Raw genomic sequence first — 19,263 nt, 5'->3', positions numbered from 1 at the left:
TTATGCCATTAACGTTACAAAGGCATCTAAAATTTCCACAAACAAAAACAAATGAACGAATTTTGCCCTTTAAATCCCACTCAAATGTAGGGTATAAATGTTGCAGATTGAGGTAAAAACATCCTTTATCAGTGATACAGCAGACCACAACTTGCTGTCAGTGGTAAGCTGCGTGCATTTATGGTTAACGTATGCTAACTTGCAAGTAAGTGACAATATTCTACACCTAAAATATTACATGGTGCAGAAAAAACCCAAGTCAGATGCAATCAAAAACCAATAAAATCAATTAAACAATTTAAAAAAATATACTTCTAAACAATTTAAAATATAAAAAGAAAAACATTTTTTAGCTTATATTTATCCTTCTTTCTCACCACCATTCCTTGCCATTCAAATGGATTTGCTAACCTGGCACATATTTAACAGGCAGATTCCCCAGCTGGTGAATTCAGTAAGTTTGTGCTCTTCTGCTAGAGTCATGTGGAGTCCAATGTTGGAACAACAGGAAATCACTGGTGGAATGCAGCCAGACTTTGCATTCATCAGGAGTCCTAAAACTGGTGGCACTTTCCAGAATCAAAAAGGACCAGGTAATGGCCTCTCATTTTGTTTAGTTCTGATGAGGTAAGGATTTCTAACTTGAGGCAGCAGTGTCTCCCGAATGGCAAATGACAACTCACACTTCAAAAGGAACAATTGAATAGATCTGGATGTGATCCACACATCTCTCTCCTGTAGGATTAGCCCAGGTGGACTTAAAAGCAGAAATTAGTGATTTTATATTCTAAAATAACCTGTTTGTTTAATAAATCATTTTCAGATGTCCATCTGAATGTATCAATGCTAAAACTCAAAGTATTCTCCCTCGAGAATGACTTGGTCCTGCATGTCTGTCTCTCCTAAGTAGAGTGCCTCAAATCAGTAACTCAAGTCAGGACCTAAATCTGCTGTGAAGGCAAAAATCACGCCCTTCCATTCTATGACATGAAATAAAATGGTCCAATAATGTGCCAGTTTTGTCACTACTGTTCAAGTATTTTTTAAGCAGCTGAGTAATGTTGCTCCAATTTTACAAAGTGTCATAAAATTTTAATCGTGTTAACACTTATTAAACACAAGAATAACTGTCAGCCAGACTGCCTGATTTTTACCATTGAAGTTCATCGGAAACTCCACCAAACCGGCAGAAACTCTGAAATCAAGCAATTGGGAAATATGTTTTCTACTGCATTGGATCAGTGCTTTCATTCACAAATAAAATTATCTAAGAGATATTTGAAGTTGTGTTCTTATGTGATATGTACTCAGCAATGTGTTCCCTCTTGACTGAAAAATAATTCAAAGTGCAATTTTTTTATTTCTGAGGGTGGTATTTCCTATACAATTAGTCAGTAGTACTTACCAGGAGAAATAATATAGAAGAAATTTTTGAAGTCATCCATCCAGACCTCTGCGAGCCTTCTATTATTCTTGTTTATTATCTGTCCAGTGCCTCCAGGGAAAGTGTAAGGAGTAGCTTTGCGAAATACATGGCCTACATGTGAGCAAGTAACTATTTCCAAAGTACCACCACACTGCCAGATCTAGAAGAAACAATATGCATTTACAAAGCACATTTCACAACTTTGTGATATCCTGGTGTTTATGAGAAAAGTATTTACTAACTTTAATTATTGCTCCAAAGTAAAGCCACGCAAGGTTTTAAAATGGAATTAAAATGTACATATTATTAAAGATCTACATGTTTGATTAATGTTTCTGCATCATAATGTTACTACAGAGATAGTTGTAACATTGTTGCAAACTGGGACTATTTTGCATGTTAATAACCCAAATAGATTTGTTTGTGGATTCAAGAGGTTTCAGTAAAAGTAGAGCAATACATATACTATTCTCAAAGAAGCTGAAGAGTTAATAGAATACGCTTTAGGTTTCAAAAGCAAGATAAAAAATTCAAGGTTTACAATTAACCAAAATTATATCCTGATGCTTAAAATTGCTGGCCGTCGGACATGTTAGCTAAACTCATTTGACTACAAGAACAAAAATAGAACATGCAACTTTAACCCCCACAACGCCCCGAAGCTATGAACAATTTATGAGGGTAGTCATTGTTGTAATTTATACCACAGTACTTTATACACAAAGGAATAAGTGGCTAGGTATCTTTTATAAGTTGGTTGCAAAATAAACGTTGACTAGAATATTAGGACAACTTCCTTGGTCTTCTCAGACTAGTGCAATGGGACACGTTTTATGTACCCAAGGAGTTAGTGCAGACTTCAGATCAATACCTCATCTGAAAGATAGCATCTCTGACAGTGGAGCACTCATTCAATTATGCAGTAAGGTGCCAATCTAAATACTGCATTCACGTTCCTTGTATGTGGCCTGAACACAGAAGCTACTATCTCCAAAACAGGTGTTCTGCCACTGATCAAGACTAATACCCAAGAACTAATGACAATTGCTGGGCAAGCAGCAAGTCCTTTCTAGGATGGCACAGTGGCGTAGCATGGTAGCACGGAGCGTAACAGTCCAGGTGTTGTCCATATGGAGAATACACATTCTCCCTGTGACTGCATGGGTTTCCACCAAGTGCTTTGGTTTTCTGCCACATCCGAAAGATGTACTGGGAAGGTTAACTGGCTACTGTAAAATGACCCTCAGTGTCCGTTTTGTTTAAAGTATCAAAAGGGAGCCTATTGTCACCTGAGAGAGAATAACTTGCAAGGCTACAGCGAATTAAGAGGAAGAGGAAAGGGACATATAGGATTATTCTGCCAGAGTTAACGTGGACCTGATAGGCTGAATGTTGTAATATGTAAAGAAGCAACTCAGAAAAATTGCCCTGTTCTTCTAAGCTTCTCAAAATAGATGATTACAAACACAGCTAATTAGCCACTTATAACATTAATAGATAAAGAATACAAGTCTCTGAAACAGCAAACTTTAGATATACCATATTAGATACGAGTAGAGTGCCCTCTGGCCAAAAAAAAAATCAATGATTAAATACTTACTCTGAAAGATATTTCTAGGTTTTCTCCTCCCCATATATCCATGCCTGCATCATACGTTCCTATTAACTCAAAGTAATCTCTGTCTATTGAGAAAAGTCCTCCTGCCATAGTGGGTGTTCTAAAAACAAAGTGGTTTGAAAAATTATGGCTAAAACATCTTATAATTACCAAAGTTGTTTTATTGTTCAAAATAATACAATATTCATCTGCATGTTTTGATACATTAAAATGTCAAGATTGTTGAAGTAAGCGATTGCTACTTTTGGATGCACAACCATCTTTTTTTCCTGCCAAAAGTGTCATCTAAACAACATGTTCTTCCAAATAGGTATCCATTTTGATGATTTATACTTCTCTAACTGTGATAGAGAGGTCCAATCTATTGAAGCCTTACCAGACCTTCTAGGTCATAACCACACCAGAAATTGCAGTCAGTGAAGTGACAGTGATTTCTGGAACTCTTAAAAAGGTTCCCTACAAAGATCTAAATTTTGTGGTGAAACCTTCTCCTTTTCTGAAATCTGAGAATATGTCATCAAGATGGCTGAATAGCCAAACACACGAAATAATTTAAAAACATGAAAAAAATTAGAGATAATTTGGAACATACACACAATTAAACTACAAGCTGATACATAAAAGTGTAAAATAGGTTATTTTCAAAACATCCATGTAAAGGAATTATAACATATGTGCAAAATGAGCCTTTAGTGGTTGATGGTTTGCCAAGCTCCAAGAATGGTTGGATATACTATTAAAAATTCAGACCTCATAGAACCAAGAAAAAGATTTTTCTTTAGGGTTTTTTCTGCAAGTGGGACTAGGTTATAAATAGCCTAAATTCATATCAGTACAGCAATTTCAGTTTGATTGTTGTAGTGAAGTCCACAAATAGCACAGCCTGTGGAGATGTGCCAGATCACTGACTGTTGCTAAGTTAATGCATGTGCGAAAGTTCCGAAGTTCCTTCCAGTTTCACAGATGGTGAACAATGGTAGCTTCACTGTCAGTACATCTGCAAAATTTTTAGCCATTTTGTTTATCAGACCTTTTAAACTTCATATATACACATCATTTCTTTTCACTTTTCTCATTTACTTTATTGATATTTTTCTTCCCTCGATTGGAATTAATCTCATTATATTTTGATTTATCCCTTTATGGGTTTTGCTACAATTAAAAGGTGTTTTCTTATATCTAGTATAACCACTCGTACAATTTTAATTGGTGCATCCAAATGTGCATGAACGAATGCAAGTTTCTGTGTTTTCATTAATACTTTAACAAGTGTATCCAAAGATTATCTAAGCTATACAATACAGTTAAGTCCCTCATCTGTTTTAACTTTACACATCAGCTGATCACTCCTCCCCATTGCCATCCAGTGACACCCCCCACCCCACCCCCAAATCGTGCACAAGATTGTCATGCAAGGAAAAGATCAGACCTGACTATCCTGACCATGGTGACTCAGGAGACTTTCATTAGTGGTTAGGGCTTCAGAAAAGGTAATTGGGCAAAGGTACTCAAGGGCATTCAATGCCCAAAGAACTGTATTCAGGCAAAGAATATCTTGATAAGGGGATCAAAAATCTCACTGTATCATAATTACCTTTAGTAAGTCTTTCAGTTTTTTTTAATGTTACCTTGTTTATTAACATTTTCAATCTTGATATTTAAACTAAGAAAGTATGATTGGAAACACCTTTAACTCAGAATGTCAAGTGAAAAAGAATAGTCCCTATTTAGAACCATAGAACTATACAGCACAATACAGGCCCTTCGGCCCACCATGTTTGTGCTGACTTTTAAAACCACACCTAAAACTATCTAACCCCCTTCCTCCCACATATCCCCCTATTTTAAATTCCTCCATATGATTATCTAACAATCTCTTTAACTTGACCACGTACCTGCCTCCACCACTACCCACGGCAGCACATTCCATGCACCAACCACTCTCTGGATAGAAAAACCTTCCCTCTGAAATCTCCCTTGAACTTCCCACCCATTACTTTAAAGCCATGCCCTTTTGTATTGAGCATTGGTCCTGGGAAAGAGGCGCTGGCTGTCTACTCTATCCCTCTAATATTTTGTATACCTCTATCATGTCTCCCCTCATCCTCCTCCTCTCCAATGAGAACAGCCCTAGCTCCCTTAGTCTCTCCTCATAATCCATACTCTCCAAACCAGGCAGCATCCTGGTAAATCTCCTCTGCACCCTTTCCAAAGCTTCCACATCCTTCTTATAATGAGGCAAGCAGAACTGGCGACACAGTACTCCAAGTGTGGTCTAACCAGAGTTTTGTAGAGCTGCATCATTACCTCGTGGCTCTTAAACTCGATCCCACGACTTATGAAAACTAACATCCCATAAGCTTTCTTAACTACCCTATCCACCTGTGAGGCAACTTTCAGTGATCTGTGGATATGAACCCCTAGATCGCTCTGCTCCTCCACACTACCCAGAATCCTGCCATTAACCTTGTACTCCGCCTTGGAGTTTGTCCTTCCAAAATGTACCACCTCACACTTCTCTGGATTGAACTCCATCTGCCACTTCTCAGCACAGCTCTGCATCCTATCAATATCCCTCTACAATCTTCGACAGTCCTCCACACTATACACAACACCACTGACCTTTGTGTCATCTGCAAACTTACTAACCCACCCTTCTACCCCCTCATCCAAGTCATTAATAAACATTACAAAAAGTAGAGGTCCCAGAACCAATCCTTGTGGGACACCGCTAGTCACAGCCCTCCAGTCTGAATGCACTCCCTCCACCACAACCCTCTGCTTGCTACAGGCAAGCCAATTCTGAATCCACATGGCCAAGCCTCCCTGGATCCCATGCCCTCTGACCTTCTGAAGAAGCCTACCATGTGGAACCTTGTCAAACGCCTTACTAAAATCCACGTAGACCACATCTACTGCACTACCCTCGTCAATTTGCCTGGTCACCTCCTCAAAGAATCCTATCAGGTTTGTGAGACATGATCTTCCCTTCACAAAACCATGCTGGCTGTCCCTAATCCGTCCATGATTCACTAAATGCTCATAGATCCTATCTCCTAGGATCCTTTCCAACAGCTTGCCCACCACAGAGGTAAGGCTCACTGGTCTGTAATTCCCTGGACTATCCCTACTACCATTTTTGAAGGGAACAACATTTGCCACCCTCCAATCTTCCGGTACCATTCCAGTGGACAATGAGGACTAAAAGATCCTAGCCAACGGTTCAGCAATCTCCTCCCTCACCTCGCAGACCAGCCTGGGGAATATTCCGTCAGGCCCCAGGGACTTATCTGTCCTAATATTTTCTAACAGCTCCAACACATCCTCTCTTGATATCTACATGCTCCAGAACATTAACCTTACCAACACTGTCCTCAGCGTCATCAAGGCCCCTCTCCTCGGTGAATACTCAAGAGAAGTATTCACTGAGAACCTCACCCACTTCCACAGCTTCCAGGCACATCTTCCCACCTTTGTCTCTAATCGGTCCTACCCTTACTCCTGTCATCCTTCTGCTCTTCACGTAATTGAAAAAAAGCCTTGGGATTTTCCTTAACCCTACACGCCAAGGCCTTTTCATGTCCCCTTCTTGCTCTCCTCAGCCCCTTCTTAAGTTCCTTCCTTGCTACCCTATATTCCTCATGAGCCCTATCTGATCCTTGCTGCCTACACCTTATGCATGCTGCCTTCTTCCTCCTAACTAGATGTTCCACCTCTCGTCACCCATGGTTCCTTCATCCTGCCATTCTTTCTCTGCCTCACCGGGACAAATTGTTACAAATTTAATTGACATTAAGTGATACAGTTATTCTAACAATTTGAATAACGGTGTCAAACTACATATCCAATGGAGTGTTTTGTCTACATGCTCAAACTTAATTAATTTGTCTTTAATGTAATATAAAATTCTAATCAGGTCATCAGAAATGTATCCCTCTCAAAAATATTTCCCACTTGACTGCTGAAAGTAGAGCTTCAAAAGAAAACTATAGATTTTAAACCTTGGCTGTTGTAGATGAATTGCCATCAACAGTGTAAATGATTAAAAAATATAGCCTCAATTAATGTGCAGGATTATTGAATGCACCTTTATTGAAAATGGTAAACTGTTCATTTATTAGTTTAGTAGCATGCGTGAAGCATGATGCCTTTACATAGATTGGTTTTGTACACAACTAAAGAAACACTTAGGACCAAGGTCACGTCTTAAGGAATTATCAAAGCGCAACATAAAGCAGCACTACAGTAATGTACTATTGCTACATTGTCCCCTTATCTACTACACACGTATCAAAAAGAACAAAACCACTGGCACGTACCTTACTGGTATTGTTCGGTCTCCTTTCCTTCGATCCATCTCTCGCTGAGGTACAGGATACCAACGGAAGTTCAGTTTCCAATTAAATCCACCATAAGTCATATCCGATCCTGCCATATACTCAAACGTGTCATCACTAATCACATCAATGATCGGGCACACCACAGTACTCCTGGTGGAACAAAAGTAGTTTTAAGCAAGCGTGCATTATAATAAATATAGCTCCACTGAATTAATGTGGCATTGATGAGATACAGTATAATTATGACAAAGGTCTTTCATAAAGGAAATGTTTGCATTTTTGTTTTGCTATTAATACATTTTTTTAAAATTTATTTTTCAGGATCTGTGATTCACTGGCCAGCATTCACTGCCCTTCCCTTGCTATGCCATTTCAGAAGCCATTTAAGAATCAACCACTTTGATGGTACCTGAATCAAACACAGGCCAGACTGAAGTTGGTAGATTTCCTCCCCAGTGAACCTGAGTTTTCTATAAAATGTGAAGTGCTGTAGTGATCATTACCAATAACAAGATTTTTAATTTCCAGATTATTAATTGAATATTAAATTCCACACGTTATCCTGGGATTTGAATTTCTTTGTGGAAGATCTTGAATACTGTTACCAGTTTATTTTATTGTAAGGGTTGCATCTTCCATTGTGTTCATGTCTTTGAACTCGAATCAAGACATTATTTTACCTTTTAGCTTCATTTCATATGCAGCCTCCCAAGTTTTCTGTGCAGCACCTGAAAAGCAATACATTTCCTCCCCAAGGTACAGTGCCCAAGCTTAGCACAATTCTCTAAATAGAATTTAACCAGAATTTTAGATAACTGTAAATTTTCACCCATTTGAAGGCACAGTAGTGTAGCGGTTAGCATAACACTTTACAGCGCCAGCGACCTGAATTCAATTCTGGCTGCTGTCTGAAAGGAGTTTGTACGTTCTCCCAGTGTCTGTGTGGGTTTTCTCCAGGTGCTCTGGCTTCCTCCCACATTTCAAAGACGTACGGGTTAGGAAGTTGTGGGCATGCTATGTTGGTGCCAGAAGCATGGCGACACTTGCGGGCTTGCCCCAGAACACTCCACGCAAAAAATGCATTGCACTGTGTGTTTCGATGTACATGTGACCAATAAAGATATCTTATCTTGTACCTCAGGCCCCTTGCCTTTTTTTGCCTTCTAAATCTTTTATTGCATCTATTTACCAAATTTCAGCGATTCCTGCCTTTGAACATTCATATGTTTTTCATTCATTTGGATATGGAGGTGGCAAACTGTTAAATCATCTAACATTACAGAATTGAACACTGGATACATTAATCACTAAATACATTTTTCTACATATCGTATTAAGTAACTTTTGATTCTTTTTCCCCCCCACCAAGATCTGGGCATCACTGACAAGGCTAACATTTATTGTCCATCCCAAATTGCACCTTAACTAAGTGACATGCTTGGCTAGTTCAGAGAGCATTGGAGAGGTAATCACATAGGCCAGTCTGGAATCCTATACAAGATTTCTTTCCCTGAAGGAATCAGTGAAGAGATGGATTTTTACAAACAAATTGGTAATTTGGGGCATGATTTCCAATGGCTTGTTTCTTTAATTCTAGATATAATCTGAATTTAAAACCCATAAACTGCCATTTTTGTATTTGGATTTTATATATATACAAAAAGTATTTGAATTCTCATCTCTAGATTGTTCATTCAAGTCTGTGGGTTACCACTCATGTGACTTAGTTTTCCCACCATTGGACTCCACAGAAAAACAATTTAATAATGGCCCAAGTGGAATAACCACTGGCAGATGCCACAAAAAAAATCGGTACTGGCCTTTCAGCTTCTCACAGTAATTTGTGAAGATGGCAATTAAGGATGGTCAGCAAGTACATTGACAGGAGAAAGCAAATGTAACAAATCCAAATTAGTTGGCAATACAAATCTGGGTGGGAAAATTAATTGCAAGCAGCTCTAGAATCTTCCAAGGTACAGAGGTTAAGAGAGTTGGCAAAACTTGACAAGAAAATGTGAGGATATTCATTTAATAGAAATGAGCACTAACAGATTTCTCTTTAAAATGTGAAAACAGGGAACAGTGATGTGCTGGCTTATGAAATACAGTAAGTTAACATGTAGGCAGAACAAGCAATTTGGAAGTCATATATAATGTTGTACTTCCATTGCCTTGCAACACAAGGCAAAAGATAGAGGAGACTGCAGATGCTGAAATTTGCAGCAACGAACAATCTGCTGGGGGAACTCGGTGGGTCAAGCGGCATCTGTGGGTGAAAGGAATTGTCAACATTTTGGGTCAAAACCCTGCATTAGGATGAGTGTGGAGAGGGAAGATAGCCAGTCTAAAAATTAGAGGGGGGGTGGCGAGACAGGAGGCTGTAGGTGATAGGTGGACTGAGGATTGGTGATGGATGATGGGCAGATGGAGCCAGATTGGGGAGTGAGAGGGGTTGAATTTGGGAGACAAAGGCTGGTGGATGATAGGTGGAGGCAGGTGGAGCCAGGTGGGGGAGGGCAGAGTGAAGGCAGAGACAGGAGGATGATGAGCAGGAACACAAAGGCTGCCAGTGCTGGAATCAGATAAGGATAATGGGAAGCACTGGGGGAGAGCTAGGCAGATTGAACCAGAAGTGGGGGTGGGGGGTGGAATGGATTCAGTGGGTGAAATGTGTGGGTAGAAGGTGGATGGAACCAGGAGGGGACCCACCTATTTTTGTTTTGGTCTCTGCCAAAAGAACGGAGGAGGAATGGATTCAATCCAGTAGAAGTTCACTAGATAGATTCCTTGGATTAGGTGACTGTCCTATAGGAGCAGGTTGAGTAATCCTGATTATTCTCATTGGAGTTTAGAACAATGAAAGTTGTTTCCCTTCAAACAAAAGGTTATGAATGGGTGAACAGGATAAGATGCTGCAAGCCTCTCTTTCGGGCATGAAGAATTTTGATTAGGGAACAAGATCAGGATATAGGTTCAGGCACAAAAATATTAAATGAGAAATTTCTTTACTCAGGGAATTGCAAATCTTTGGAATTCTGCCCCAGAGTGCTGTAGATACTCAGATGTGGACTATACTCAAGATTGAGATTGAGAGATTTTTTTGGACACTAGGGAATCAAGAAAGAAAGTGGAGATAATACAAGATAAACCATTTTACTTAATGGAGGAAAAGAATTGAGGGATTACATAGTCAGCTTCTGCTACTACTTCTTACATTCTTGGCATTAGGAACAGCAAAATATTTCCCAGTCAAGTAGTATGCAACTCTGAGGGAAACCTACAGATGTTCATGTTCCCATGTACCAGAAAGTAAAATTTGCAAGCCTGTAAGGTGTTGTCAGAGCAGCATAGAGGACCAGTCGAGATGCATTTTGTAGATGGTACATATTGCAGCCACTGTGTGCCAGTGGTAGAGAGCATGAATGTTTGGGTAAAAGATGGGGTACTAATCAAGTGGACCACATTGTTGCAAGCACTATTAGTTAAAGGTTGGTTGATCCGCACAGGTTGATAGGGTTGTTAAGAAGGCGTATGGTGTGTTGGCCTTCATTAGTCGGTGTATTGAGTTCAAGAGCTGCCAGGTAATGTTGCAGCTCTATAAAATTCTGGTTAGATCACACTTGGAGTATTGTGTTCGGTTCTGGTCACCTCATTATAGGAAGGATGTGGAAGCTTTAGAGAGGATGCAGAGGAGATTTACCAAGATGTTGCCTGGATTGGAGAGCATGTCTTATGAGGATAGGTTGAGTGAGCTAGGGCTTTTCTCTTTGGAGAGGAGGATGATGAGAGGTGTACAAGATGATAAGAGGCATAGATCGAGTAGACGGTCAGAGACTTTTTCCCAGGGTGAAAATGGCTAACACGAGGGGGCATAATTTCAAGGTGATTGCAGGAAGGTATGGGGGGGGGTGGAGTGGGGTGGGGGGATGTCAGAGGCAATTTTTTTTTGTTTTACAGAGAGAGTGGTGAATGCATGGGAGGCACTGCCGGCAGAGGCTGTGGGGGCAGATACAATAGGGACATTTAAGAGACTCTTAGATAGCCACATGAATGATAGAAAAATGGAGGGCTATGTGGGAGGGAAGGGTTAGATAGATCTTACAGCAGGATAAAAGGTTAGCACGGCATTGTGAGCCAAAGGGCCTGTACTGTGCTGTAATGTCCTATGTTCTAACTAATCAGAGAGCCAATTTCCATTCAAACTCTTGACCTAATCATCATGACCAAATACATGATCAATTGAAATAATTTTGGTGGAACAATCCGACTAATCCATCCATATGAGCAATCCCACTCAAAAGGTGAGATGCCTCTCCCAAATTATTTACAGCCAAGGTTCTGCTGCTGACACAAACGCAAAAGGGTTATCAGAATTACTTTAATGGCTTCAGCGCATTTTCTGTTGTGCCTTCAGAGGAAAATGTGAAATAGGTATACAAAAAATTCCACCTGCGCCAATGACTGACAGAATTAAGCAGTTACACAAGTACGAAAAAGAACATGCAGAAATTTCCTTTAAACTTCATGCACTTCAGGGAAAGAGTCGAAGTTATCCACATCAACTGTTCGACAGCCAATAACTCTTAACAAGTGAATTTGCAGATCACACAACTCTAATATCGAAGTTCCTCAGAAGCTATTAAAAGAGGGGTAGGCTGAATAATTCACTAGACATATTATTCCACAGGAAGGCATTCCCTGAAATTGGAGTAGGGGACTAACGATCTTTCTAGATCTTAATGAAACTTCCAAGAATTCCTCTAAGGCTTGGGGGGTGGGGGGTGCAGCGTGCAGCGGTGGTGCAAATAGATAGGATGCTTAACCCTGGCCGAGTAGTCTAGGATTAGGGGTCACAGAATCAGAAAAAGCAGTAGAACACTTAGGATTGATATGAGAAATTTGTTCACTCATGGTGTTGTGAATTTTTGAAATTCCATACCCTGGGGAGGTGTGGAGGCTCAGTCACCGAGTTCATCCAAAGCAGAGATGGGTAGTTCTCTAGATATTAAGGCAATCAAGGGATATGAGCATAGAAGTTGAGGTAGAAGATCCATAATTTTAATGAATGGCCATTAGGACTGAAGGCTAAATGTCCCATTCCCAATTCTAATTCCTACATTCCTATTCAACAGATTATGCATAATAATCCATAACCAAATACAAATTGCTAGATTTACAAGCAAGCTTTACAGACTAAATAAATTAATCTTAAATTTCAGCTCAGTTAGCAGCACTTAATAGGTTCTGACCCTCTGAAACACTCTACGTATAATTTACAGTGATACTTTTAATGCTATATTGAGGGGAGCTGCCAGGAATGCAATTTTTTTTTGCATGAAATGCTGAACAAAACTGCTTTAGAGAGCTAATCCATATTCCTTGGCAAAGTTCAAAGATGAGCACAGTGTCTTGGCTAATCTCAGCTCCTATAGCAATAAATTGGTCATTCATTTTGTTTACTGTTTATTAAGCCTAGTTCTGTACATGATGGCTAAAGTTCAGAACTAATTTCATATTTGTGAAGTGTGTTCATTTCCTTTTTATTCTGTGCATCTGTTCAAAACTCTTAGAAACCTTTGAAATGCAATCGAAACTTTAACCATAACGTTCTTATACAAAATTATTCTTACTTGTTCATTTTAATCCTTGCTAGTAGTGGTTCCAGCCAGCCCACTGTGCATTCACAATGTGCATCCAAGAAAGTGATAACTTGTCCAGTAGAAGCTGCAGCCCCTTTCAGTCTTGCTCGAATCAAACCCGAGCGCTGTTCCATGCGCAGAATTCTAATTGGTACTTGCAATTTCTTCACATATTTCTCTAAAGGCTTGTTCAAAAAATCTGGAAAACAATGCAATTCTTTTCAGCTAAGATTGCACACAAATTACCTTTGAAAATTTAAAAAGTATAACAATCCTAAAGGCATTACACTTTTTAAAGTAATGTATTCAAATTATTTGTGCCAAAAAGATGCATTTCAATTTTTCTTTAAAAACCAAAGCACAGCATTTAAAAATGCTGGGCTGGCAATTGTTTCTTCAATTCAGTCTTGAAGTTGGTGGAAAGAAATGCTCGTATGCTGTGCCAATAAATTTATTTCATATTGTTTGATACTGTCAGATGTATGAAGATATCAATTTCAATCTTCCACCAATTTCCATTGCCAATGAAAACAGGCTAACAATTGCTTCAATCCAGTTTACAAAACAAAATGCAGTTGTAATTGGGAAACAACACTTTCACATTGTTCTGTTTAAGTACCAACAATGTTACACTCAATTACTGGTTTGTGCTGACCTGGCTAATCTCAGTTAAAACAGTGATGGAGTTACAACATACTAAACTCAGTAACCCTGGGTCGGTAGTGGATGTGGGAGATGAAATTAATCTGGCATTTTCTTCTTCTGCAAATACCTTTCTCAGAGCAACAGATGAAGCCAGAAATGCTTTCAGCCATAATGCCCACCAACTATGCCAAATTTATTCATGCTTTGATAGGTACAGATACTGGTCATATCACATTAATGTTAGCACATGCATGAAATTATTTTATATGCTAATTTAACTTACCCTTAATAATAGTAAACATGAAACTATGGAATAGTGATTAAAAACCCACATGGCTCACTAAGGCCTATCAGGGAAGGAAATCTATCCTTGTTCGGCTTATATTTGATTCTAGCCCCACCAATGTGTTGACTGTTAACTGTCGAATGTTCAGAGGCAATACAGATGGACGGTAAGCTGCCAGTGATGTCCACATGCCAAGAACGAATTAAAACAAATTACAAGTTCCTTACTAAGTTAGAATAAATAATTACATGCTTTGAAAGATAAAGGAAGGACATTTCATAATGAATTGCATAACTCATTTGAATTTTCCACTACAAATTAACTTCCTTAACATCACTATCAAAAATGTGAAATTCGTTTCAAATTCTTGAGCAGGACAAGTTGCATAATTATTTCTAAGCATGTATACATTTATGCACATGCTGAGCAAAATGATACTGTATAGTCACATTTTTTCCCCCCATCACATCATAGTTTGATCTTTTTGGTAGTGGAATAGCAATTGTAAAGTCATTATCCATAAACCAAATAAAAGCAGTATTTCTTCATTTACAAAATGCTTTCAATAGCATTACTACTGCTTTTCAACAGCTTCTAAACATTTCAATCATCTCAATCAATGCTCTAAATATTGAAAGGTGAAGAGTAGACAGAAAGAAAATCATTCTAACTTATAACTACATCTTGAAAAAATACTTCCATCATATAATACTGCATTTAAATAGCAGCCAGTGTATTCAATTTCATGGCAAATGTTCTTTAAAAAAAATTTCGAATTTTTGGCATTCTGCTTTAAGAACAATCTTTGAATTCTGATCTAATCAAAGAGTTTACCCACAGATTTAAGAATTATCTCCTTACTTTTAAGTGGTTACTTAAAAGAAACACAGTCATAAAATAGAGAATTCCATTGCCAGAAAATGGATTGTGTAAACATTATATTTGCAATTAAATTTCAATAGAATATGAAAAGCAAAGGGAAAAAAATCATGGACTTACTGAGTAATATAATGTCTGCGATTTTCATTCCAAGGCCTCCATTTACCTGATGGAGCACCCCAAACATGCACAATGATGTCCAACTGTGTGCTCGTGAATGCTATTTCTGGGATTTTTATCGACACATGCGTCAGCAAAGGATGGCTTGGGCCAATCAGAGAAGCAGACCCAAATTCGCTGTGAAGGCCAACAAAGTTCAGCACTGGGATCTACAGTTGATAGGTTCACTCTAGGTATTGTAATTATCTGGTTCTCCATTTCTCTTCCCTCCCCCTGCCACTCTCTCATTTTTTTTGGAAAACCCAGCCCAACACCTTTACCAACCTCCCAAACTTCAGCTCAACTCTTATCAATCTGTTATACAACTTGCACACTGATCACACACCCATTTTCAATGCTGCCCAGCTTATCTTTCTACCAATCCTATTCCTGTTCCCACAAACTATATACCATCCCCACCCTACTCTTACTGATTTCCTTTGCATCACTGTACTGTACACTGTGAAGCAGTTTTATTGTGTAAAGCCTATTCAGTAGTATACAACATTTTGGGTATCACATGCTACCAAGGTTTATGGTGGTGGGCCCTTGAAATTAACTCATCATTTTCTGGGTATATGCATTTCTTTCTGCAACTTGCCTTCCTACTTTCAATTATTTGTGTAAAGTGGACATGCAAACAAGGGGTAATACTTTTAAAAGTCTGCACTATAAACAATCTGAACATAACTTTGAAGGTTATCTATATGTACACATTTTTTTCTCTCTTAAAATCATACACACAAATCTTTTCACCCAAGTGCAACAACTAACATTGGACAAAACTTTCACTAATATGTGCACACATACACACCTGCACCTTGCATAATGACCACTAACTGCTCAAAATGGAGGAGTGGCATTCTGAATGGCATTGAGAACCTCGAGTTTATTCATTGGGCAAACTGAGAAGCTCAAGGTAAACAACATAAGGAATACACGTCTCCCACATTACTCAGTCATCCACCCCATCAAGCACCTCCTCCTCCATCTGCCCCCCACTGACCTTATCAGCCCACCTCAGAATCCACAAAACTGGGCTGAAAACAAGTCATTTGCAATCCCAAGGGACTGTCAAACAAGAGGAGGAAAGACAGCCAATAGCAGTTGGTTTTAATTTCCCATCAAACAGTTGAAAGAGTGCTCTTAAAGATTTAGCTTTTGTTTACACAGTAATAAAACAACCCCATACAGCTATGGGATGGCACCTTCATTACCTTTCAAATTTACATGGAGCAAGAACTTGTATGCAATGTGAGAACTGCCAAGTTTTGCATTAGATAAAGTGGACACAGTTCACCCTAGCTGGCATAGCATTTAAGATGATAATAGAAAGGTTTCTATTTTTGAACTTCAAATGATATCAGCAGGTGCTATCATGTGCTTAAGCAATAGAAAATTCCAATTCCTTGTGCAAACAACGTGGTCAAAGAATCCAACTTAGCCACCAAAAGACAAAGTAGATCAATTCTGGATTTAAAAAAATCAGAGAATATTGATCCACATGCTGCATACATTTTTTATCTAATCCTCCAATTTCTTTTCATATATTTGATTACAGTAGCACCTCTAAACTTGGAAAAGTTACTTGTAGGAACAGCTTTTGTTTTGAACAATACCTTCATAGCTCCTCATATTAAAAACTGAAAGAGGCAGAGATACCAAAATGCAATTTAAAAGTTACATGCTCAGAATAAGACCCAAATAAAAGAAAGCCCTTCCCAGACACAGGTTATTTATCAATTAATTTAACTTCTACATGCAAATACAAGAATTTTTAATGTTACTATCCTTGTCAAAATTACCACTGTGTATTTAAAATAGAATAATAGAATATCTTCCCTGTAAGACTGGAATTTATAATTTTTACTTGAAAATTATAAACTTTTTTTTGCCCCCAAAGCTTGAGATTTTAATTACCTGCATGGTTTCCTTTACCTTGCAATATTTCCTGAGCACTTTTGTCTCCTAGTTCCCATCTTTGCTAATGCCAAAAAGCCAAAGCCGCCTCTCTGCCTCCTGTGAGATTGTGAAATATCATTCATCCGCATTCTCATCACCTCAGTGAAATTTGTGATTTGAAGTGCAAAAAATTCTGAGGCTCTCCCCCTCAACTCCTGGCCCGTATCTATAGATCTTGGCACCTTTATCAGGCACAGATAGAGGATTGGCAATACATGTATCATTGTCAGATTGGGGAGCTCTAACTAGCGGGGTGCTCATTGTTGTAACTTCAGCTATTCACAATTTATATTGATAAATTAGCTGAAAGGATGTGCATAGTATCCACATTTGGAAATCAGGACGATTGAAGGGTAGCAAGTTTAATTTTGTATTACTAGATGCAATTTGGTACAAAAAAAATGTTATTGTTAAATATACCTTTTGCTACACTGGAATTTAAAGGATCCTGAACTACGATAAATCACATCGTGCATGAAACCTACAACTGATTTGTTATTAGTCCTGAACACTAAGAACCCAAGAAATATAATCATGCCTCAAAATGTAGCCCTTCGAGCCTGCTCTGCCTTTCAACACAAATCATGACTGACTTTCTATCCAATTCCATTTTCCCACCTTTTCTCTACATGTACAAATTCCCAAAGTGTCCAAAATCAGAACTATTGCTAGAATTTATGTGCAAATGTCAAGCAAATGTCACCTAACTCCCATATTCTTCTATTATTTTGGTTAATTGACCACTATACTAAAAAAAAGTTCAAATAATCGCAGACTTATAGCCCTATGGGAGGGAAATTTATCATCATATCATTTCAGGTCTAAAATCCCAAGTCCTTGATCACTGGTTCTAGTCAGAGGAAACTGCCTCTCAGCATCTAATCTGTCAAAATCTTAATTTGAAATATCTGATTGAAATCACACTTATTTTTCTGAACTCCAGAACATCAAAGCACATATAACTTAATGGGCGGACAATTCTGAATAGATAGCACAGTGGTGCAGGTAATAGACCTACTGCTTCACAGCTCCAGTGGCCCAAGTTCAACCCTGATCTCTATGCTGCCTGTGTGAAGTTTGCATGATCTCGGTGAACTCATGGGTTTCCTCTGGATGCTCCAGTTTTTTTTCCTATGTACCAAAGATGTATGGTTTGGTTGGTTAATTGGCCACTATAAATTGCCCCTAGTGTGTCGGTAAGTGGCAGAATCTGGGGAGAATCAGTGCCACCCTTCTTTTTCATCTTTTGTGAACTCCTCAAAACCAGCTGTGACGGAGTTGTTGATTGTTTGTTCACATATCTGTGCCATGGTGTCAAGTTTAATTAATGAGCTCTCCTGTGAAGCATCTTGGAATATTTTCATGCATGAAACGTGTGATGCAAATTCAAGCTGTTTATGCTCACTGATTGGCATATGCAGCAAACTCGCTAAAACTCTAAACTGTCAGGAAAAATGAATTTCAGTGATCAAGCTATGGCGATGACTCATTACGTTTATCTTCTTTCTCACAGTAAATTGGTTTATTATAATCACATGCACTGAGGTACTGTGAAATACTGTGTTCTCCATGCCATCCATGCAGATCATTTCATCACATCAGTGCACTGAGGTAGTACAAGGGGAAAACAACAACATAGTAAGGTGTTACAGCTGCAGAGAAAGTGCAGTGTAAATGGACAATAAGGTGCAAGGTCATAATGAAGTAGATTTTGAGGTCAAGAATACATCTTATCGTACTATGGACCTGCACGATAGTCTAATAACAGTGGGACTATTGTTATATGAAGGGTCTCAGCCCAAAACGTCGACTGTTCATTTCCCTCCATAGTTGCTGCCCTACTTGCTGAGTTCCTCCAGCATTTTGTGTGTGCTGTAGTGAGATAGAAGCTGTCCTTGAAGCCTGGTGGTACATGCTTTCAGGCTTTTGTATCTTCTGCCCAATAGGGGGGGGGGGGGGGGGTGGTAAGAGAAGAGGAAATGTCCAAGGTGGATGGGGTCTTTGATTACATTGGCTGCTTAACCAAAGCAGTGAGAAGCGAGAGTCTGAGACTGAATTAGTTTGGATTTGTTTCCACCTCAGTTTTATGGGTTCTGGAGTGGCTGATGATGTTAATGTAGGAACTTTGGACTCTTGCACAGATGTGGCAGGAAGTGCCCGACAGGGTGGGAGGTTAGCTTGTGAGGTGGGGTGCTGCTTACACAGGGCTTTGTGTGCTCCCCATGTATTAACTTGTTCTGATTACCATCCCACATGCTCCTTCTCCACTTTGACTGGTCATAGGCCATAGATTCCTGCAGAGTCAGTGG

At 39.0% G+C, this 19,263-nt stretch overlaps 1 protein-coding gene across 2 annotated transcripts in view; it reads right to left on the bottom strand.

The window, feature by feature from the left end:
* galnt1 (UDP-N-acetyl-alpha-D-galactosamine:polypeptide N-acetylgalactosaminyltransferase 1) overlaps positions 1-19,263 on the bottom strand; it is an 84,458-nt gene that overhangs the window by 19,765 nt on the left and 45,430 nt on the right. For both annotated transcript variants that reach the window (XM_052015711.1, XM_052015712.1), the window contains exons 5-8: positions 13,015-13,222; positions 7,364-7,534; positions 3,027-3,144; positions 1,406-1,586 (exon numbers count right to left, since the gene is read on the bottom strand). In XM_052015711.1, coding sequence (XP_051871671.1) covers positions 1,406-1,586; positions 3,027-3,144; positions 7,364-7,534; positions 13,015-13,222 — 678 coding nt within the window. The remainder of the gene's footprint in view (positions 1-1,405; positions 1,587-3,026; positions 3,145-7,363; positions 7,535-13,014; positions 13,223-19,263) is intronic.

The sequence above is a fragment of the Pristis pectinata genome, chromosome 5, assembly GCF_009764475.1.
Source record: "Pristis pectinata isolate sPriPec2 chromosome 5, sPriPec2.1.pri, whole genome shotgun sequence".
Classification (NCBI taxonomy): domain Eukaryota; kingdom Metazoa; phylum Chordata; class Chondrichthyes; order Rhinopristiformes; family Pristidae; genus Pristis; species Pristis pectinata.
This window is presented reverse-complemented; position numbering and strand designations above follow the sequence as displayed.